We start from the raw sequence: 22,451 nt of genomic DNA, 5'->3' as shown, positions 1-22,451 counted from the left end.
TATGGATCTGGTTTGTTGGGTTGGGTTTTTTGAGATCTCCACCAGAAAACCAGAATGGAAAACCAGATTTCCATTCAAGGCGGAAAGCCATTGACAAGTCCCGGAGCACCTGAAAACATTTATTGTTGTTTTGTGTAACATAGTGGGTGTTTTTGTTTTGCTTCTGTGTGGAACAACCAAACACTGTAGTAGGCCTGTTTTCCAACCCAGTTGCCAGGCTGTGGCCAAGGATGGCGTGTTACTCCCCAACAGTGTTCCCTCTGACAGGGATCCCCAGATGTTGTTGACTACACCCCCCATCACCCCTGGCTGCAAGGGTCTTTGGCTGGGGACTAGTTAACCACATCTGGGAAACCCTGCTGAGGGAGGGAGGGAGGTCCCCAGATGCTGCTGGACTACAACTCCCATCACCCCCCAGCCATGGCCTTTGTGGCTGGGGGATGATGGGGGTGGCAGTCCCACACTCAGTCTCCTCTCTGTACAGGGATCCCCCAGAGGTTGACTACTATCCCCAGCTCCCAGGGCTTTGGCTTGTGGGTTGTTTGTGGGAGTGGTAGTCAGCAGCCTCTGGGGGTCCCCGTGAAGAGGGACTGAGGGTCCCCCACCATCTGGGGGTTCCTGTGAAGAGGCTGCCCACAGCCTCTGGGGAGACCACCACCCCCCCCCCGCCAAGCTTAGGCAACCCAAAGGAGAGGCTGCGAGAGGAGAGGAGCCCAGGGGGCCACAGGTGGCCCCGCCTCCTTGGGGCGGGGCGCTGGCGATGATTGACGGCGGCGGCCGTTGAGAAGCAGCCGCTGGCGGGTCGAGCGACGTCCGTTGCGGGCGGGGCGTCGCTCGCGCGGCAGGCAGGCAGGCAACCGAAGGGGCGGCGGCCGCCACAGCCTCAGCCCCCTGCCAGTGGGGCCCGCTCCTCCCCTCCTCCCGCGACGCCTCTCCTCCCGCCAGCCCCCTCAGAAGCGCGGCCGCCTCCTGCTGCGGCGGCGGCGGCCCGCTCCCCTCCTCGCTCTCGAACCCTGCCGCCGGCCTCGGCGGCCGCCATTCCACCTCCGAGCGCGGCCCCTCCGCCCGCGCTCGAATTCGGGCCGGGGGGGGGGAAATCTCCTTCCCGGCCAGCCCCCCTTCCCGGGGGCTTCACCCCTCCCCCTCAGCGCCCCGCCCGGGGATGGAGGACCCGCTGCTCGCGGCGGCGGCGGCGCCCATCAACCCCAACAACTTCCCGGCCAAGCTGTGGCGCCTGGTCAACAGCCCGCGCTTCCGCTCCATCCGCTGGGACGCCCGCGGCGAGGGCCTGCTCATCGACCAGCCGCTCTTCGAGGCCGAGCTGCTGGGCGCCGGCGGAGGGGGCGCCGGCGGAGGGGCCGGGCCTGGTGGCGGCGGCGGCGGAGGGGCCTCTTCGGCGGGGGGGACTCCGCTGCTGCAGCCGCCGCCACTGCCTCCCGGCTCGGCCCCGTCCCCGCCGGCCTCCTCCCCCTGCGCCTCGGCCTCGCCGGAGCTCTTCAAGACCACCAACTTCACCAGCTTCATCCGCCAGCTCAACCTCTACGGCTTCCGCAAGGTGGTGCTGGGGCCTCCGGGTGGGGCGGGGGGCGGGGCTCCGGCAGGCCCCGCCTCCTCGTCGTCCCACTCCGCCGTGGGTGCTGCTGCTGGGGCTGGCTCCGCACCAGCCTCAGCTGCCACTGCCGCCCCGGGAGGCCCCCTGCATCACTTCCACAGCCCGCACTTCCGCCGCGACCGGCCCGACCTGCTGGTGCACCTCAAGCGCCTCACCAGTGCCAACAAAGCCAAGCTGGCCGCCGGGCTGGAGGTCACCAGCCGGCCGCCCAACCGCTTCCAGCGCCTGCTCAGCACCTCACTGCACAGTGGGGAGGCCCTGCTGGCCCACCACCACTCGCTGCAGCCACACCACCACCACCAGAGCCCCCAGCAAGGCCCACCGGGACAGGCCACCTCCGCCAAGAGCAGTGACAGCAAACCCGGTGAGACAGGAGAGCGGAACCGCTACCATGGCCGCCCAACACATTTCTCCGCCAAAGAAGGCTCGGTGCCTGGACGGAGGCGCTGGGGACATGTGGAGCTTGGTTGCCAAGCGGAGGTGGCAGAAAGAGTGCCTCTGGGCATGGACGGAGTGGCAACAGCACTGAGCAACTGCAGCGCAGGGAAACACAGTTAGGGCAGAGGGCTATGGCTCGGTGCCGGAGCATGTGCAGAAAGCTCCAGGTTCAGGACTGGATGGTCGAAGACACCTTGGACATCCAGCTGCCTGCTCCTTTGCATGCAGAAGGTCCTCCAGGCTCAGAGGCACGATTCCTCCAAATCCCAGTTGCAGGGGTGTCACAGCAGGAGAGAGGGCATGCCCTCAACTCCTGCCTGTAGGCTTCCAGCGGCATCTGGTGGGCCACTCTGCGGAACAGGAGGCTGGACTAGATGGGCCTCCTTGGGCCTGATCTAGCAGGGCTCTTCTTATGAAGCTGCTGTCTACCGAGTCAGACCTGTGGCCCATCTAGCTCAGTATTGTCTTCACTGACTGGCAGCGGCTCTCCAGAGTTTCAGGCAGGAGTCTGTCTCAGCCATGCCAGGGATTGAACCTGGGACCTTCTGCAGGAAAAGCAGATGTTCTTTCGCTGAGCTCGGGCCTTATCACCAAAGGTGGCATCCGTGGGTCTCCTATCCCAGGCCTTGACCACCCCTAGCCTCACCGAGAGCTGTACTGTGGGCCCTTGGAGCATGCTCTGAGAGCCAAGTTCTTTCCTGGAAACCTTGCCCTCCAGTCCCAGGGTGGGATGTAGGGTCAGTTGCTCAGTGCTGAAATGCCTGCCTGGAGCCTCGCCACATGTTTAAGTGCTGATGAAGTCCTCTCATGGCCCTCTGTGGCTTCTGGGCTGATTCTGGTGAAAGTTGAAAGCACCTCGGTACCACACGTGAACACCATTTCCTTCCACACACACTCCCTGCCCCACAGCTTGCTCGCTGTGATTTAAAAGGGGGGTCCATGATGGCAGCATCATCTCTTTCCAAGTATAAAGGTTCAAAACAGGTATTCCTATAGGCTTTTATATACACACACCCCACCCCACCCCCAAAAAAATCTTGTTCCTCCAAATTAATCCAAAATTGTCTCTACTGTAAAGTGTGCCGTCGAGTCAGTGTCGACTCCTGGCGCCCACAGAAAAGCCCTGTGGTTGTCTTGGGTAGAATACAGGAGGGGTTGACCATTGCCTCCTACTGTGCAGTATGAGATGATGCCTTTCAGCATCTTCCTATATCGCTGCTGCCTGGTAGAAGTGTTTCCAATAATCTGGGAAACATGCCAGTAGGGATTCGAACTGGCAACCTTCTGCCTGCTAGTGAAGTCATTTCCCCACTGCACCATTCAGTGGCTTTATCTCTATTGTAGTCATCAATAAGCATTGAAAAGGAAAAGAATGCTTTTCAAGTGCCATTCCTTTGCCACATGAAAGCTTCCTTACATGAGAATTTTTTAAGGAAATCCAAGCATTGCCAAGGGGTCATGTTCAGTGATCTTAAGCATGCACTCTCTAGCAATCCACTGGACGTTAAGAACATAGGCAGCTGCCTTTTACTTTGGGTCCGTCTCGCTCAGGATTGTCACGGCACTGACTGGCAGCAGCTCTCCAAGGTTTTAGGCAGGGGTCTTTCCCAGCCCTACCTGGAGATGCTGCCAGGTAGTAAACCTGGGACCTTCTGCATGCAAAGCAGACGCTCACCCACCAAGCTACGGCCCCATCCCCTAAGGGGAGTGATCTTTGGGCATTATCATGTAGTCTCCCATCCAAATAGAAATCAGGGTGGACCCTGCTTAGCAAAGGGGACAACCCATGCTTGCTACTACAAGACTAGCCTAAAACACTCCTCTTACCCCTTTCTCCAGGAGGGGGCGGCCTGGCCTCCCCTCGCTTTCCTGACAGTGAGGGCTCCTTCCCTCAGCCTATCCCTTCCAATCAACACAAGGGACACCCGCCCTGTACATCTCCAACAGAGGCCGCAGCCTCAAGGAACGCTGGGTACTGTAGTTTTGCCGAGCATCTGAGCTCCCACTTGGCTATCGTGCACAAGGCTCCTTGAAGTTAACCCCTGCTCAGCCAAGGGGACAGCTACCACAGGGCCAGGTCTCCTCTTTCCTTGTGCCGGCCACTGATTTCTGGTTTTCCTCGTGCCAGCATTCAACCGTATCCAGGGATGAATTAGTTAGAATCATTCAACTGATTTTCCACATGCCAGCGTTCAACCCTATGAATGCTCATAGAGGTTTTTGGCAATGATATGGGTATCTCAATGATACCCCTTAGATATGGAGAAGAGGTGATCCCATTGTTATACTTACTGCTTTCTCTGTGTTCTCGCCCCTCCTTGATTCCCATCCCAAAGATCGGGTAAAATTGCAGTCTTTTTTGCACAGAAGAAAGGGTTAGGCTAACAAAGACCAAATGGTTCTTCTCTCTCCATGGAGTTGACTTTGGAGGGCATGCCTGCCCATTTTCATTTCCAATCCTCCAACAAAGTTGGCCAAATCGGAGAGTGCTTTTTGTGTCTTTAAGCCTTTCAAATGCTTTGAGAGCCACCTTGTACATTTGGCCCGATGGTCACGACAAGAAAAGTGTGAAAACACCCTGAAAGCTGACAGTGCCTGTTCTCAGGCTGACAATGGTGTTCGCAAATGTTTGAAAGGCTTAAAAGAGATAAAACAGTACTCTCTGGTCATTTGACCAACTTTGTTGGAGGAATGGAACAAACTTAGGAACATGGGAAGCTGCCATATACTGAGTCAGACCATTGGTTTATCTAGCTCAGGATTGTCTCCACAGACTGGCAGCAGCTTCTCCAAGGTTGAAGGCAGGAGTCTCTCTCTCAGCCCTCTCTTGGAGATGCTGCCAGGGAGGGAACTTGGAACCTCGATGCTCTTCCCAAACTTTGTTGGAGGAATGGAGTGGATCCCTCTCTAGGGGGGCAGCCCTTGCCAAAAATCACCACGAGCATGGTCCTGCCCACCCCACCCGGCTTACCGACTAATATTTAAAAGGGGCTCGCGCCACAGAGCTGGCTTGGCCTGGTCCCCTCCACCCCCCATCCTAATAGCATCTTTTGAGTCCTGAACCGGAAATTCAGGCTGTGTGTCATTCTAGGCTAGCCTTTTCTTAGCTTTGTGGTGATCCTGTGGGCAGGATTGGATGCCAAAAAGCAGGAAGAGTTGGCAATTATGGCCATTCAAGAGCAGGGCTAGATGTCTGCTGACTCAAAGGGGGTAATTTTCCATGCGCAGCCCACAGCGAGGGATATTTTGGAGTGATATTTTGAGCTCAATTTTTACAGTAAGCCACCCTCCCAAACTCTAAATCATCTTCAGGCAGCTTGGCTTAGCTGTGACTGTGGGACGCTATCGGGATTTTTGGCGCTTTGTAATCCTGCACAGGGTTCTTCATTGCAAGGCCCAGATCCTGGGACAGTTTTATTATTCATTTGTTCATTCATTCAATGTTCATTCACCCTTCCAAATAGCTCAGGGCGGTATTCGATCCCTTTCATCCGATCATTTATTAGCAGGGGCAGATTACGGCATAGGCATAAGAGGCACTTGCCTACGGCAGCAAATTAGAGTCGTGGGATGGGGGTGGCAGCGGTAAAAGGAGGGACTTTCCCCTACTCGCCCCGCCACCCTCCCCACGGCCACCCCCACAGTTTTTTATAGTGCAAAAGGGCGGATTTCCCCTTCCCTCCCCCCACAGCCAATGCAATCACCACCGCACCCCATCCTGCCTAAAACCTTGGAGAGTTGCTGCCAGTCAGTGCAGACCAGGCCTGCTCAACGTAGCCCCCCCCCCCCCGTTTTTATTTATTTAATTAATTTTTACTTATTGTTAAAGTTATATACTGCCTTTCATGAAAAACAATCCCAAGGCGGTTTACAATTTTTTTTAAAAAAAGTTGATAACAATGACAGTTAAGTGTGAAGCTAAAAATATGTCAACAAATCTGTTTTAAAATATATAAAACAAACAAACAAAAACTGTACACTGATGTTTTTGGACTACAACTCCCATAATCCCCAGCCACAGTGGCCAAGAGCCAGGGATCATGGGAGTTGTAGGCCAACATCTGCAGGAGGGCCAAAGTTGAGCAGGCGTGGTAAACAGTGCTGAGCTCAATGGAACAATGGTCTTACTCCATAGAAGGCAGCTTTCTAGGGAATGGGGCATAGCTCCGTGAAGAGCATCTTGCTTTGCATGCAGAAGGTCCCAAGTTCGGTCCCTGGCAGCATCTCCAGGTAGGGCTGGGAGAGACTCCTGCCTGCAGCCTTGGAGAAGCCGCTGCCAGTCTGTGCAGACAATAATGAGCTAGATGTATTGGTCTGACTCGGAATAAGGCAGCTTCATCTGTTCCTAATTTTCGACAAAGGAATATAGTCCTTCACAGAAGCACAGCGGAGGACTACACTTCTCAGGGCCCCATGTGCACAGCGCACCTTCCAAGAGCGCTGTAAGGCTCCGCAGGGCTCGGATTCTCTCTGAGGGTTTGCCACTGGGGAAAGCACAGCGTTGTGTGGACTCGGAGGTCCACACAGTGGGGAGCGGCTCGCACTTTGAAGGGTTTTTTTTGCCATAGGAAGCTGCCTTCTACTGAGTCGGAGCCTTGCTCCGTCTAGCTCAGTATTGCCTACCCAGACTGGCAGCGGCTTCTCCAAGGTTGCAGGCAGGAGTCTCTCTCAGCCCTAACTTGGAGATGCTGCCAGGGACCGAACTTGGGACCTAGATGCTCTTCCCAGAGTGGCCCCACCCCCGAAGGGAAGATCTTCCAACACTCACACCATTCTCCCATCCAAATGTAAACCAGGGCAGACCCTGCTTAGCAGAAAGAGACCATTCATGCTTGCCACCGCGAGACCAGCTCTCCTTCCAAGTGGCCTCGGCTTGAAAAACCAATGAAGCATACTGACCTAGTGAATCTTTTCTCCCCTCTTTCCGTCCCCCCCAGCTTCGCTGACTTTAGGACAGTTTCACCGGTCTTTTCGGCGAGACAGTTTATCTCCGTACTCCTACCTGTCATCTTCGCCTCACGGCCAAAGCGCATTCCCGCTGAAAGGGCCGGACCGGACTCCTCTTCCTCCCAGAACGTGGCAAAATTCCTTGGGTATGCTCCCTGGGCAGGTGGAGACGCCGACGTTTTCAGACAAAGGGGTCCCATTCCCCATGCTCCAGAGATTCCCGACGGAGGTGACTTATACCTTGCAGCCCAGCGCAACCTCTGTGCACATTCAGCAAGGCCCGCAGACGATGGCCACGTCCTCCCAGAAATACAGCAGTTATGCCACTTCGGCACCGTATTCTCAAGCTTACTACCCGACAGGTAACTGCTTGGTCTTTGTTTTTTTTAAACTAACAAACAAAACAGAAATGCAGTGAGCTTTTATTTATGTATTTCTTGTTCGGTTTTTTATACCTCCTTTCATGAAAATAATCTCAAGGTGGCTTACAAGATCTTGAAAAACACTATAAAACCCTGAAAACCTACACAGTAAGAATTCAAATGGAATAAGACCATCAGAACGACACAATAAGTATTCAAATGGAATATAAAAATACACATCCAATTTAAAAGTTTAAAAATATGTACAATATAACCATAAGATACAAAACGGCAGCCAGAGGTAAACATCAAGTCAATTTCAACTCCTGGCACCCAGAGAGCCTTGTGGTTTCAGTGCCTTTCAGCATCTTCCTAGATCGCTGCTGCCTGATATAGTAGCAGTGGGGATTCGAACCAGCAACCTTCTGCTTGTTACTCAAGCATTTTCCTGCTGCGCCACTTAAGGTGACTGGCGAGAATGGTTTAAGGTTGGGCTGGCAACTTTCAGAGTAATTAGTAATTGTGGAGGTCTTGCGGTAGCAAGCATGAATTGCCTTCCCTTGCTAAGCAGGGTCTTCCCTGGTTCACATTTGGAAGGGTGACTACATGCTAGCGCTATGAGAGACTCCCGTTGGGGAGTAGTCAGGGCTGTACCTCTGTGGTAGAGCATCTGCTTGCACGAGAAGGTCCCCAGCTTCACTCCGTGGCAACATCTCCAGGTAGGGCTGGGAGAGACTCCTGCCTGAAACCTTTGGGGAGCTGCTGCCAGTCAGTGTCGACAATCCTGAGATGGTTGGACCAATTGTCTGACTTGGTATAAAGCAGCTACCTTTATTTTTATTTATGTATTTTATTTATTTATTTATCACATGGATTTTTCTAACCAGTGTGGTGTAGTGGTTAGAGTGCCGGACTAGGACTGGGGAGACTCGAGTTCAAATCCCCATTCAGCCATAAAAACTAGCAGGGTGACTCTGGGCCAGTCACTTCTCTTTCAGCCTAACCTACTTCACAGGTTGTGAAAGAGAAACTCAAGTATGTAGTACACTGCTCTGGGCTCCTTGGAGGAAGAGCAGGGTATAAAATGTAATAATAATGATGATGATGATGATGATGATGATGATGATGATGATGATGGAAGAGGAATGCTGCAAGTCCATCAAACAGTAGAGGAGGAGAAAAGAGGCCTTGAAGAATATATCAAGGACAGTGAAGAAGATGCACTTCAAATGGTCAATAATGCGAAACTATTCAACACCAATGAAAGAAAGCAGGCCTACAAAAAAGAACAAGTCAAGAACCGAGCAGAAAAATGGAAAAATAACCCCCTCCATGGTCAATATTTGCACAATATAAGTGGAAAATCAGACATCACCAAGACCTGGCAATGGCTTAAGAATGGCAACTTAAAGAAAGAAACAGAGGGTTTAATTCTGGCTGCACAAGAACAGGCACTAAGAACAAATGCAGTAAGAGCAAAAGTCGAAAAGTCAACCACAAACAGCAAGTGCTGCCTTTGTAAAGAAGCAGATGAAACCGTGGACCACCTCATCAGCTGTTGTAAAAAGATCGCACAGACTGACTACAAACAAAGGCATGACAAGGTAGCAGGGATGATACACTGCAACATCTGCAAAAAATACAAGCTACCTGTGGCCAAGAATTGGTGGGACCATACAATTGAAAAAGTGGTAGAAAATGAAGATGTAAAAATATTATGGGACTTCCGACTACAAGCAGACAAACATCTGCCACACAATACACCAGATATAACTGTAGTTGAGAAGAAAGAAAAACAAGTTAAAATAATCGACATAGCAATACCAGGGGATAGCAGAATAGAAGAAAAAGAAATAGAAAAATTCACCAAATACAAAGATCTACAAATTGAAACTGAAAGGCTGTGGCAGAAAAAGACCAAAATAATCCCAGTGGTCATTGGCGCCCTGGGTGCAGTCCCAAAAGACCTTGAAGAGCACCTCAACACCATCCGGGCCACAGAAATCACCATCAGCCAGTTACAAAAAGCAGCTTTACTGGGAACAGCCTATATTCTGCGACAATATCTATAATAACAGCAACAACATTGATAATAAAATTCAGCCATCCCAGGTCCTTGGGAAGGACTCGATGTCTGGATAAAACAAACCAGTCAATAACACCTGTCTGACTGTGTAAACAAGAAATAATAATAATAAAATTGGGTTACACTCTAATGCACAGTGAAAACCCCAAATTGTGTGTGATCTGCTCCCCGATAACCCGCAGGGACTTCGGGGTAAATCTAGCCGATATGTGAACGCACCCCCTCCATTCTGGAGGAGATATGAGTTTTAAAAAGCCCAGTGTGAAAAGCTTCTGAGGTCAGTTCCCTTCTCAGGCTGGCCGATAGTAGGTCATTTTTATCATCAGAGAAACATCCCAAATGCAGGAAAGCCAGCCCCAAATCTGTGCAGCAATCACCTTCTTGAGGTGTGCTTATTTTGGACCCCTCTTGAACAGGATGTTTGATAGCTGCTTCCCTCACACACACCAGGGAATCTTATGTGGATTTAACTAAAGAGTTATGCAGCAACAACTCCATGTTCTCCTTCTCCTTTCCCTCCTTGTTCCTTTCTGACTCCTCGCCCACGCTCTCTACAGGACCCCCCTTCGGACAAATGTCCAAACAGACGAACTGCAAAAGATAACTGGATAGGATGCAGCACAGAAATGCTCTGCTCCCCTGATGGGAGAACAAGGGGAGCTCTTAGAAAAAGGGAAAATATTATTTATTATTATTTTTTATTCAATTTCTGTACCGCCCTTCCAAAAATGGCTCAGGGCGGTTTACACAGAGAAGTAATAAATAAATAAGATAAGGGCTCACAATCTAAAAGAAACATAAGATAGACACCAGCAACAGTCACTGGAGGGATGCTGTGCTGGGGATGGATATGGACAGTTGCTCTCCCCTTGCTAAATGAAGAGAATCACCATGTTAAAAAGGTGCCTCTGTGCCCAGTTAGTATCCTCTCTCCGTGGAGTTATCTTTGGAGGACATTTCCTGCCAGTTTTCATTTCCGTTCCTCTGACAACATCAATCAAATTTGCTAGTAGTTTCTGTTTTTTTTAAACTGAAGAAAGGGTCAGGGTCTGTGTGCCCTCTCGCAGGGATTCCCAGAGACGTTGTGGACGACAACCCCCCAGAATCCCAGTGGCCAGTAGCTAGGGATTATGGGAGTTGTAGGCCAACATCTGCAGGAGGGCCGAGGTTGAGCAGCCCTGCCCTACACACACACACACACACACACACACACACACCATGTCACACGCAGTATTTTTAACACACGGGTTCTTGAGGGCACAAATAGCAACTGAACTCACAAGATCTAAGAATATAAAACTGGTATGTTTATGCAAAGATTCAGTAGCAAGAACATTTCAACATACAACTTAACATATTGCCATCCCACCTATTTCTTTCCCCACTCCCACCTTTGTCTCTAAAGCAGAGGTGACACTCCGCACCTGGCACAGCTCAGGCTGGCAGCAAAGTGACCATACCACCCGGGACAGACTAAAGAGGATTTGGGGGCTCCCAGGGGGTGGAGATACTGGATTTGGGCCCGGAAGTCCAGGACTAAGACCGCCTCTGCATATGTGCTATAGACCAGGGTTTCGTAACTTTGGGCCCCCAGATGTTGATGGACTACAACGCCCATCATCCCCAGCCATGTCCATTGTGGCTGGGAATGATGGGAGTTGTAGTCCATCAACGTTTAGGGGCCCAAGGTTAAGAAACCCTGCTATAGACAAAAAGCAAAGGGCTTTCTAAAAAAAAACACCACAACCTGGGAAGACCGGTAACTTTATTTCTTTTTCCTTCCAGCTGTCTTACAGTGCTGCTCCCCTCCCACCCATATGGATCCGCTCAGTGGTTGCGCTAGTCCTACAGCTTCGACCTATACCCACTGCAGCTATTTTCAGGTGAGCCCTGGATTGCCGCGAGTGCCGTAGGATGAACCCGTGGCCAGAATCTGAGGAGCCCTTTCCGGCAGGTTCAGTGCGACTTATGCCTGTGTTTCTTTCAACACAGTCTTCTTCTGCCCAATCGCATCACAAACTCCTTTTGATATTCCCCTCCATCTCTAAAGTGGTGATGACTGATATTTATATACCGCTTTCAACAAAAGTACCCAAAGCGGTTTACATAGAGAGATTTTTAAAAAGCAATAAATGGCTCCCTGTCCCCAAAGGGCTCACGATCTAAAGAGAAATGTTTCTTTGTAACTTCTAAATATTTTAAATTCTGTACACCACCTAGAGATGTACATATCAGGCGGTATAGAAAGATAGATAGATAGATAGATAGATAGATAGATAGATAGATAGATAGATAGATAGATAGACACCAGCAACAGCCACTGGAGGGGTGCTGTGCTGGGGATGGATAGGGCCAGTTGCTCTCCCCCTGCTCAATCAAGAGAATCACCACTTTTTAAAATTGCCTCTTTGCTCAGTTAGCAGGGGAAAGTGGCTTCCATATGCGATGTAGAGGAAGCACAGTGTGAAGAAGAAGAAAAAGAAAAAGCAAAGCCCTCTTGGGCACATGGAAGGAGCTGAGCACTAGCACAAATAGCTGCCTTATACAAAGTCACACCATTGGTCCATCTAGCTCAGTAGTGTCGACACTGATTGGCAGCATTTCTGCAGGGTCTTCCCCAGCCCTACCTGGAGATGCTGCCAGGGACTGAACCTGGGACCATCCACATGCAAAACAGATGCTCTGCTACTGAGCGATGGCCCAATCCCCTAAGGGGCATGTCTTCCAGCACTCTCATGTCATCACCCACCCAAATGCAAACCCAAGTGAACCCTGCTTAGCAAAGGGGGCCATTCATGCTCGCTACTGCAAGAACGGCTCTCCACCCCCATGTATCAAGAGACATAAGCTTTTTTTTCTGGCAAGGCACTTAAACTTCACACCAATAGTTAGAAATTACTTCCTTGCTGGATTGAAAAATAGGTGAAAGAATTAACATTTGTATTTTCCAGAGTGGCAGTTTGAAGGGACCCCCCCCCAAAAAAAACCCCAGATTCCACAAGTATTTTCTTTTTGACAAAGGTTTTTTTTAAAATATGTTCTCTTGTTCAAAATGGGTTGTTTTTAAGTCCTCTTTAGGTTGTAATCTATGCAGCTTCAAAACAACATAATTCACACACTGTAGAATTTCTCCGTTGATAACATTCTTGAAAAACAAAGCCATGCAATTCCTGTCGAAATGACATCTGTGCTGCAGCGTGAGCTGTGGAAGTGCAAATAGTTGAACAAACAAAACAACCCCAAACCCATGTGTTTAAATTTATTTATAGCCTGCCCTTTAGGGGAAATTGCCAGAGAGGACTCTACAAAGTTGTTCACACATGATGTTGATGCCTCAAAAACGAACACACAAAATTGAAAATGCGTCTAGATCAATATCTTCAAGTGTCTATTTTAAGGCATTTGTCTGTAAATGAAAAACTAGGTATTTTCGATGTGGCTTCTTAGGCCTGCAAGAAAATTTGTGTGTGCATGGTATCGAAGAGTAAAAGACCGCTTTTGCTGTGCAGCATTCGAAAACCCAAAAGGCATTCATAATGGTTTGAACTCCTGAATTGGGGTGGAACATCTTTCTTACCCAGTTAATGATTGTGTTAATAAGCCTATTGTCTTAGGTCTTAATGGCTATAGGCTACCTCCAGGTTCAGAGGCAGGAGGAGAGCTGACCTTGTGCTAGCAAGCATGAATTGTTCCTTTTGCTAAGCGGGGTCTGTCCTGGTTGGTATTTCAAGGGGAGACTACATGGCAGCACTGTAAGATATTCCCCTTAGATGGGGCCCGTAGCTCAGTGGAAGAGCATCTGCCTGCTTGGATGCAGAAGGTCCCATCTCCGAGAGACTCCTGCCTGTAACTTTGGAGAAGCCGCTACCAGACTGTGTAGGCAATACTGAGCTAGATGGACCAAGGGTCTGACTCAGTAGGTAGAAGGCAGCTTCCAGTGTTCCAAGCAGTTGCAGGGCAGCAAGGTTGAGAGATACGACGAATATTTATATACCGCTTTTCAACAAAAAGTTCCCAATGCGGTTTTGATTGATTGCTTGATTAAGTGACATCAAGTCGGTGTCACCTCTTAGCGACCACAGAGATCGATTCTCTCCAGAATAATCTGTCTTCAACTTGGCCTTGAAGGTCTCTCAGTGGTGTATTCATAGCTGTCGTCATTGAGTCCCTCCGCCTTGCTGCTGGTTGTCCTCTTCTTCTATAAAGAAGTGGTTTATATATAAATAAAATAAAATAAAAAATAGTCCCCTGTCCCCAAAGGGCTCACAATCTGAAAAAATAAGCATAAGACAGACACCAGCAAACAGCCACTGGAGGGATGTTGTACTGAGAATGGATAGGGCCAGCTGCTCTCCCCCTGCTCGATAAAAAGAATCATCACTTTTAAAAGGTGCCTCTTTGATCAGTTAGGTAGCGGTTAACAGATAGGTCTGGGGCCTGATCCAGCAAAGCTCTTCTCGTGTCATATTATGGATGTCTGCTGGGATTGCGCTAATACTTCAGATGTCAAGATGGCCCCACTCAAGACTATTTTGACGGTGCTCCAACAAACAGAGGCCTTCCGAGAATTGAGCAAAACCTCGTTTTTTGTCCTCACCGTGGTTATCTCTTTCCTGGCCTTTGCCTCCCCAGAATCCACCGATGCAGTCTTCGTACCCCGTTGAATTTTTGCCTTCCAACTGGTCCTGCAGTGCCTCCAACGAAAGCAAGAAGACCGAAGTCAACTTGGAGGCGGTCTTCCAGATCGTCGATGAGATGCATGCCTCCCCCAAGCTGGAAATGGTCAAGGTGGAGCCGGTGGAGAGCCAGTGTCCCACTTCGCAGCCCAATCGGGGCTCACAGCTCCTCGTGAGCCCAGGGAGCAGTGAGGCCCCTTCCTCAGGCCAGACCAGCCACCTTGAACCCCTGACCCCCGTTGGCTCCGATATCACGTCCTTCGTGGTGGAGTCAGATCAAGCCATCGCATGCTCCCTGCCCCAGTCCCCGGAGTTTATTTACACCATCCACACCTCCGAGCCTGTGGAGAACACCGCAGCCCAAATGGTGCAGCAGCCCGCGGCCACGCAGCAAACGCAGGCAAAGCTGAAAGAGAACCAGCCATCGCCACAAGAGTCCATGGTGTTTGTGCAGGAGGAGCTTCCGTTCACTCAGCAGCAGGTACGGAGGGGCAGGTCTGGGAGCAGCAAGCAGGAATGGCCCCCTTAGCTAAGCAGGGTCTGCCCTGGTTGCAAATGAATGGGAGACTAGAAGTGTGAGCACTGCAAAAGATTCCCCTCAGGGGATAGTGGGGCCGCTCTGGGAAGAGCTTCTAGGTTCCAAGTTCCCTCCCTGGCAGCATCTCCAAGAGAGAGCTGAGAGAGATTCCAGCCTGCAACCTTGGAGAAGCCGCTGCCAGTCCGGGAAGACAATCCTCTGAGCTAGATGGACCAAGGGTCTGACTCAGTATATGGCAGCCAACTTCTTATGTTCCTGGTTTGCATTTGAATGAGAGGCTACATGTAAGAGCACTGTTAGATATTTCCCTTAGGCCCCGCCAGCTGTTTTTGAACTACAGCTCCCATAATCCCCAGCCACAGTGGCCAATAGCCAGGATTGATGGGAAGTGTAGGTGTAGGCCAAAATCTGCAGGAGGGCTGCCCTGCCTTAGCGGATGGAGCCGCTCTGGGAAGAGCAGAAGGTTCCAACTTCCCTCCCTGGTAGCATCTCCAAGAGAGGGCTGGGAGAAACTCCTGCTTGCAACCTTGGAGAAGCCACTGCCAGTCTGGGTAGACAATACTGAGCTTGGCAAAGCAATGGTTTGACTCAGTTTACAGCAGCTTCTTAAGTTCCAAATTTGTGATGTGGAGCTGCACTCTCTTCTTCAGCGGGGACCCTGCCCACATTGGCGTTTGTGGTGAGCCAGTATTTAAATGAGCACCAAATGTAATTTATATTTGTCAGCCCTACCGAGCGCTGCGTTTTAAATCGTACTTGCTCTGCCACAACGCTTTCGTCGTGCACACTGCATCCCGGCTGGATATTTTGATCACTCTAGGAGTTTGGCTGAGAGACGAGACAGCAGTTCACACGACTGGAATGAGTTTGGGCGCAGTGCTGTCCTCTCATTTTGTGATCGTGTGCAGAGGGGGAAGGAAGGGATTGTCTGGGAGAGAGTTACGGAGAGGTCCCACACCACAATCACGCACACTCTTTACCAGGGAGCGAGGAGATGCTGTCCTACACAGCTTCTCTCTCCCAGACAATCCCTTCCACTCACTCTCAACTTGCTGCTTCCCTCGTGCACAATCACAAAACAGCAGTGCACACAGCTCCCGGACTTGGCTAGGATGCTAGTGCTACCCAAACGACGACCGTGTGAACAAGCCTATACATCCAGGGCTCTCAAACGTGGGTCCCCAGATCTGGTTGGAGTTCAACTCCCAGAATCCCCAGCCGCAATGTCACTTGGCTATTGGAGCTGGTCTTGTGGTAGTAAGCATGACTTGTCCCCTTAGCTAAGCAGGGTCCGCCCTGGTTGCATATGAAAGGGAGACTTGATGTGTGAGCACTGTAAGAGATTTCCCTTAGGGGATGGGAGAGCAGAAGGTTCCAAGTTCCCTCCCTGGCAGCATCTCCAAGATCGGGCTGAGACTCCTGCCTGCAAGCTTGGAGAAGCCGCTGCCAGTCTGTGAAGGCAATACTGAGCTAGTTAGACCAAGGGTCTGACTCAGTATATGACCGCTTCCGATGTTCCTATGAGCTGGGGATTATGGGAGCTGAACTCCAACAAGATCTGGGGCCCCAAGTTCGAAGCCCCCCGGCCCCACATTGTGAAATAAAAAGTCTGTGCACCCGTAAGGCTTAACGATCGTTTGGGTGTCTTTTTCAGGAGGATCCCAACATCAAGTGTCAGACAAACCCACGTGAGACGGTTGTGCCTTCGGAGCAGATTGGATTCCTCATTTCGGAGGTGGGTCCTCTCAGCAAATATGCCAAAGATTCAGTTTCATCCATCCAAAGCAAATGCAGCAAACGAAGGAGCGGTTCCCAGAAGGGCAAGTCTCCTGGTAAGAATGGCGGCTCACCCAGATCTGCCACAGTTAATGTTTTGATCGCGGATAGACCAGTAGCCCGTGGCTTGTCTTGATTCCTTATTTATTTATTTATTTATTTACTTACTTACTTATTTAAAATATTTATACCCCGCCCCTCCAGTGCAGTACTGCCTGGGGTGGCTTACAGCAATAACACAGACACAAGTATTAAAATTATTTTTTTAAAAAAGATTAAAAACAATTATTAGATTCAAATTAAAACGGAAAATTATAAAAAGCAAAAGAAGCTAAAGAACCTACCAGATATAACAAAATAATGATATTAAAAAGCCTCCTTAAAAAGGTGTGTTTTAAGATGTTTTTAAAAGACACTGAGGGAGGGATAGGAGTGTGCCCGGACCGGTTCGGAGGCCATGCTGGAGGCCTCCGGACTGGTCCGGTTCCGAGCCGGTCTGGCGGCTCGGCACAGGGGAGGGGTTTGTAGCTTTAAGGGCAGGGGGGTAGTACTTACCCCCCCCCCCGCCGCTCTTCCCCCTCCGGTGCTGTAGTTTTCATAACAGTTTCTGGGGCGGCAGCGTTCCTCCCTGCCGCCCCTGGCCCTGTCGTTAGCCTTCCATAGCTCAAATATGGCACACACATGCGCCTGTTCTGGCGCGTGTGCGCACTCGCCGCCGCCGTGTGCGCACTCCGTACACGTCATACGTCGACATGTGACGTGTACAGAGAGTGCGCGCGGCGGCGGCAAGTGCGCACACGCGCCAGAACGGGCGCATGCGTGTGCTGTATTTAAACTATGGAAGGCTAACGATGGGGCCAGGGGCAGCAGGGAGGAACGCTGCCGCCCCAGAAACTTTTACGAAAACTACAGCACCATAGGGGGAAGTGCGGCGGGGGGGGTAAGTACTACCCCCCTGCCCTTAAAGCTACACCCCCCGATGCCCATCCGGACCGGTTCAGAGGGATGCACATCCCTAGGGAGGGAGCATGGCGAAGCTCTTCAGGGAGGGTGTTCCAAAACCAAGGGGCCACAACCGAAAAGGCCCTCTCTCTAGTCCCCGCCAATCGGATCTCTGTTAGTGGCGGGGTCATGAGCCAGGCCTGAGATGATGAACGGAGGGCCCTGGCAAGTTCATATGGGCGTCCGACAGGTACCCCAGCCCGAAGCTGCGGTCAAGACCAGCACCTTGAATCTAGCTCAGAAGCAGTCCTGTAGCCAATGAAGCTGATGCAGGATGAGTGTAATACTCATGAAGCGACTCGCACCCACAAGCATCCTTGCGGACAGCATTCTGAACCAGCTGAAGCTTCCGAACAGTCTTCAAGGGCAGCCCCACGTAGAGCGCATTGCAGTAGTCCAGTCTGGATGTTACCAGTGCATGAGTGACTGAGGTCAGGTCGACTTTTCCAAGTGGGGCCGCAGCTGGCATACCAGCCATAGTTGATAAAAGGCACTTCTGCCCACTGCCCCCACCTGCGCCTCCAAGGACAGTGTTGGGTCCAGAAGCACCCCCAGGCTGCGGACTTTGTCTTTCAGGGAGAGCGTGACTCCTCACCTAGAAGGCCCCCAAACTTGATTCCTTAGATCAGTTGAGGTATTTGCTCCAACGCAGGCACCAAGTCAATACTGTCCCCCACCAAAATTTGAAATGAACGTCTGAAGCAGGTTACAAATAGAAATGAACCATAGTTCATGTGGGTCGAAGCGAAACCCTTAACTAAGGGGCAATTCCAAGGGTAACAGAATCAGGCAGGTACCCCACTTTCCCATTATTATTTATTTTTTATTTATGTATCTTATTTTTATACCGCCTGATATCAGTGCCAATGCATCCCACAATCTGCAATCTGTCCGCCCAAGCAGGAAGAACTGCTCATCTGCGGGGAAGGTACATTTAACCAGCCTTCCCCACGGCCCATCCTCAAGCCCTTCTCACTGCTCGTGAGAAGCGGCTCAGCGTCGGAAATGTGTGACAGCCGTCCGAAACGGAATCCGAAATGACGTCTCGAATTCTGATTCCATTACTGACATATTTTGCAGGTTCCATACCTCTGGTATTTTAAAATCTTGTAAACATTTCTAGAAAACGCAGAAACTGCTACGAAATGTTATTGATGGTGTCAGATGAATGGGAATGACAATGAACAGGAATGTCTTCCAAAGAAGGATGACTCCATGGAGAGAGGACCACCTTTTGTTCAGTGTTACCCAGACCCGGACCCTTTCCTCTGGACAAAATGGAGTCCAATGTTACCCAAGCCGTTTTGGGACAGGGATAAAGAAGTGGGTGGGGACACAGAGACAGCTGTCAGTGCAACCATGCAATGGCCTCTTTTCCATGCCTAGGGGTGTCGATGTTGCCAAATATCACTAAGAAGTCATCCCTTGAGATGGTACTCATGGCCAACATTTGTGGAACTGGCTTATGGAGAAAAAGAACGCATCACATTGTTGTTTCATGACGTCTTGTTCTTTGCCGAGTGCTCCCTATCAGGGGCCATTTACCCCAGATTAGAGATGTGATGGGAGAACATGCTTAACCTCTCCCTGAAACCCGCCCCCCCCCCTCTGCAGCTGCGTGTCCTAAACCCACACTGAACTTGCAGACATGGATCTGAAACACTGCCCTCCCTCAAGAGTAAAGCACAGGGGGGAAGTGGCTGGCAGGGAAAGGGTTAAGCACCCCTTCCCACCCGCCTCCATCTTCGAGGCCCCTGAGAACAAGGCAAATACTGAATTGCCTTTCTGTTCTTCCTAGATCTACATCTGCTAGTGGATGTGGCTTGCAATCAAGAACATTTTCCAAAGGAAGAAGAATTAAGGGAGTGAGAACTTGGTGGAAAGTATGTGCAAATTCTGAGGAGCAGCCAGCTGGGAAGAGCAATGCCTCTCACTCCTGGAGGACTTGGAGGGACGTTTTAGTTGTTCTTAACCACATACTCTTTTTCGCTGTTTATTTTTGTTTCACAGATGAATAGTCCTGCCATTGTTATTTTACTGTACCTCTCTTAGTAGGTTTATTTATTATTTTACTGGTCAGTCTCGCGTGATGCCCGCATTTCTTTGCTTGAATTCTTTCAAGGTGGAGAACGTGGTCTCTTCTCACGGAACAAGAACGCACAAAACCTTCCAGAAGCCTTCCCAAATGCAGGCTGTTTCTCGCTTTGGCCAGGAACGTCTGCACCGTGTTGTTAGCACCAGCAAGCGATGCCCTAGCAGGATGGTTCAGGATACATTTGGGGACCATGTGTAATAAGACTTAACATGTTAAAACCCACAGCAAGAGATCACAAGACCTAAATGGGCCATTAATTCTAGGAAAGACCTTGGAAGAGATGAGATCCATTTTTCTTCTTCTTGCATCTATCTCAGTGACAAATACTGACCCATGTATAAGAATAGCTGCTGGATTATTATTATTATTATTATTATTATTATTATTTTGTTAATAGAGCATTCTTGTGTTTTTAAGCATTTCCTCTTTCTAGAGGCACTTTCTAACCAGTTGTTAAGGCACCTGTTGTTTTTACTGTCTAGCTTAGCTTTAATATGTCTCCACAAGCTATTTTAACTTGTTCATCTGAAAATTTATTTATTGTCAGTAGATTTTAAGGAGGCATTGTGTTTGTGTGCAGATTTATTTATGTTGTGTTGTGTGTGCGTGTGCGTGTGTGCATGCGCATGCACACACGTGTGTTTTATACACACATGGCACTAGACTATAAGTGAACGATAGAGCATGGAGAAAATACTCTACAAAGAGTCCGTTTTCTTCAACTGTGAAAAATACATACAAAGATACAGTCCGAAAAAGCAGAGAGGACAGACAGATCTGTTTTCCCACTCGTCCGTCTCCAGCTTACAGCTTTGCTAAATTCATGATGGCTGTTTTCACAACCCTAAACCTTGCCGGAGGAGTGCCTAGCCCCTAGATCGGCAGTTGTACGTTTGCAAAGATGATGGAGGGGGAGGGTGGTCGTGTCGGAGTTAGACATGGTAAGCCCACATTCTCCCCAGCATTTTCTCGCGGGTGGATGAAAAGCCATCCTACCTAGATTCCAGCTCTCAGACAGTCACTCTTCCCTCCTCCCCCCTTGATCTTTGCAAACACACAGCCACCAGTCAGAAGTGCAGATGACTCACCTACCTTTGCTGGGCGCTCCTCTGACCCTGATTGTGAGAATGAGCCCCTTATCTTTGAGTCGAGCTATGAATGGTAGGATGAACCAACGTCAGATGTAGGAAGCCTTCCAGAGCCTCATGTCAGGTGGAGATCTCAGGACACGAATACTGCATCATTTCCTTCAGACTTGCCAGTATATCGATGACCCAATATTCATTACTCTGAATATTTTGGGATGACCCTCAATCAGTCGCATGAGAGCCTGTTGGCCCACCCAGAAATTTCACATCATGAGTGCCTTTGACCCCCGACTGATACTGGTTCATATTAACTGAAATGGAAATGAAGCCTATTCTTTGCCATGCCTTCATAGGAATCTCCCAAAATCTCTGACTGTCGTCTTTCCCCCCTCCTTTTTTATTTTTTGAAGGATCAGTCAAGAACTTTAGCATGGCCCTGTGTTTTTGAATCAGGAAATGGCCACACGTATCACCTTTCCACCTGTTTAGAAACTAATCTGGGGAAAGTAAGCCAGGGAGCTGGATCTCCTGCCATGTTTCTCGGCAGAATTGTGTGCTTTCAGCAAGGATAGTAAAGTTAGATAGTAAAAGGAAGATAGTTTAAAAAAAAAAAAAGATACTGGGATAGCAACCAAGGAAGGACTTTCACACTAGCTAGAGAAATCTGTACAGTATTGCATTCAACCAGTACAACTCTCGGGAACTCTCAGGAACAACCTTCTCAGTGTTTCTATCATTTTAACCCAAAAGGATGTAGTCAATAAACAATAAAGTGACTGCGCCAATCAAGCCATGTGACCCTGTTTGGTAGTTTGTTAACGGAAGGCTCAAGTAAGGAGTTTGGTTGAAACGGAGTAGTGAATTAAACTGGCTGACAAGAGGGTTCCCAGAGCCAGCAAATCTAGGAACACAAGAAGCTACTACGACAGCAAAGGTGGATTTTGATATACTGCTCTTCAACCAAATTTCTCCAAGTGGTTTATATAGAAAAGTAAATAATACCTAGCTAAAATGGTCCCCTGTCCCCAAAGGGCTCACAATAGAAAAAGAAACATAAGGCAGATGCCAGCAACAGCCACTGGAGGGATGCTGTGCTGGGGATGGATAGGGCCAGTTGCTCTCCCCCTGCTATATGTGAGAGAATCACCACTTTCAAAAGTGATTGCTCTTTGCTCAGTTTGGTTAGTATAAAGAAGCTGCCTGATACTGAGTTAGACGCTTTGTCCATCTAGCTCAGGATTGTCTGCCCTGGCAGAAGTTGTTCTCCAAGGTTTTGGGCAGGGGTCTCTCCTGCCTGAAGATGGTGCCAGGGAGTGCTAGGGAGATGGTCTACCCTGATCCCTAAGGGGAACATCTTAAAGTGCTCACACATGGTCACCCATCCAAAGACAAACCAAGGCAGACCCTGTGTTACAAAAGGAGCAATTCACACTGGTTCCCACGAGACCAGCTCTCCTCTTTTAAGTGGATTATGTATTAATGCAAATGGTGGCATTCCGCCTTTTCAACCCGCTCAAGGCAGCGGGCGATATTCCGTTAAAAACCCATCCGTGGAAACCAGGCAATGCCGTCGCGAAAAAGTGACAACTCAAAGGATTTTCAGGGAAGCCGTTCTCCAATAGTGAATTCCCCAGAAAGGACGCGGTGGGGAGAAGGATTCGGGGAGATCAAAAGCGGCTTGAAACAGATGCATCTTTTGACAGTGGGAGCAGGGCACAGCGGGGGCACGCAAGACCAGGGACCGGCCCGTCCACTAGGCAGACCTCGGTGGTTGTCTAGGGTGCCTGTTCTTTGGGGGTTCATGAAAACTGCCAGAATATGTTACTGCCAG

The 22,451-nt window shown here is 49.9% G+C and overlaps 1 protein-coding gene across 4 annotated transcripts; it reads left to right on the top strand.

Moving 5' to 3' along the window:
• The first annotated feature begins 767 nt into the window (after positions 1 to 767).
• HSF5 (heat shock transcription factor 5) lies at positions 768 to 21,409 on the top strand. 4 transcript variants are annotated; one of them, XM_053275580.1, is made up of 6 exons: positions 770 to 1,976; positions 6,988 to 7,359; positions 11,231 to 11,328; positions 14,078 to 14,602; positions 16,314 to 16,394; positions 19,560 to 21,409. In XM_053275580.1, the coding sequence occupies exons 1-6, from the start codon at positions 1,163 to 1,165 to the stop codon at positions 19,728 to 19,730; spliced, it is 2,061 nt and encodes a 686-aa protein (XP_053131555.1). In that variant the 5' UTR covers positions 770 to 1,162; the 3' UTR covers positions 19,731 to 21,409. The 4 variants fall into 4 exon arrangements, with proteins under 4 accessions (XP_053131558.1, XP_053131555.1, XP_053131554.1 ...); XM_053275579.1 differs by having other exon boundaries at positions 771 to 1,976; positions 16,314 to 16,491; XM_053275582.1 differs by having other exon boundaries at positions 775 to 1,976; positions 16,314 to 16,491; positions 19,236 to 19,701.
• The last annotated feature ends 1,042 nt before the right edge of the window (positions 21,410 to 22,451 follow it).

The sequence above is a fragment of the Hemicordylus capensis genome, chromosome 12 (assembly GCF_027244095.1).
Source record: "Hemicordylus capensis ecotype Gifberg chromosome 12, rHemCap1.1.pri, whole genome shotgun sequence".
Taxonomy (NCBI): Eukaryota; Metazoa; Chordata; class Lepidosauria; order Squamata; family Cordylidae; genus Hemicordylus; species Hemicordylus capensis.
Note: the sequence above shows the minus strand (reverse complement) of the source record. Positions and strands in the feature narration are given on the sequence as shown.

Bases quoted from the DNA above. Each gene is read 5' to 3' on its own strand.
- HSF5 (XM_053275579.1), top strand. From the start codon at position 1,163: ATGGAGGACCCGCTGCTCGCGGCGGCGGCGGCGCCCATCAACCCCAAC. The intron at 1,977-6,987 runs GTGAGACAGGAG...CGTCCCCCCCAG, and splicing joins GAGCAGTGACAGCAAACCCG to CTTCGCTGACTTTAGGACAG. The intron at 14,603-16,313 runs GTACGGAGGGGC...TGTCTTTTTCAG, and splicing joins TTCCGTTCACTCAGCAGCAG to GAGGATCCCAACATCAAGTG.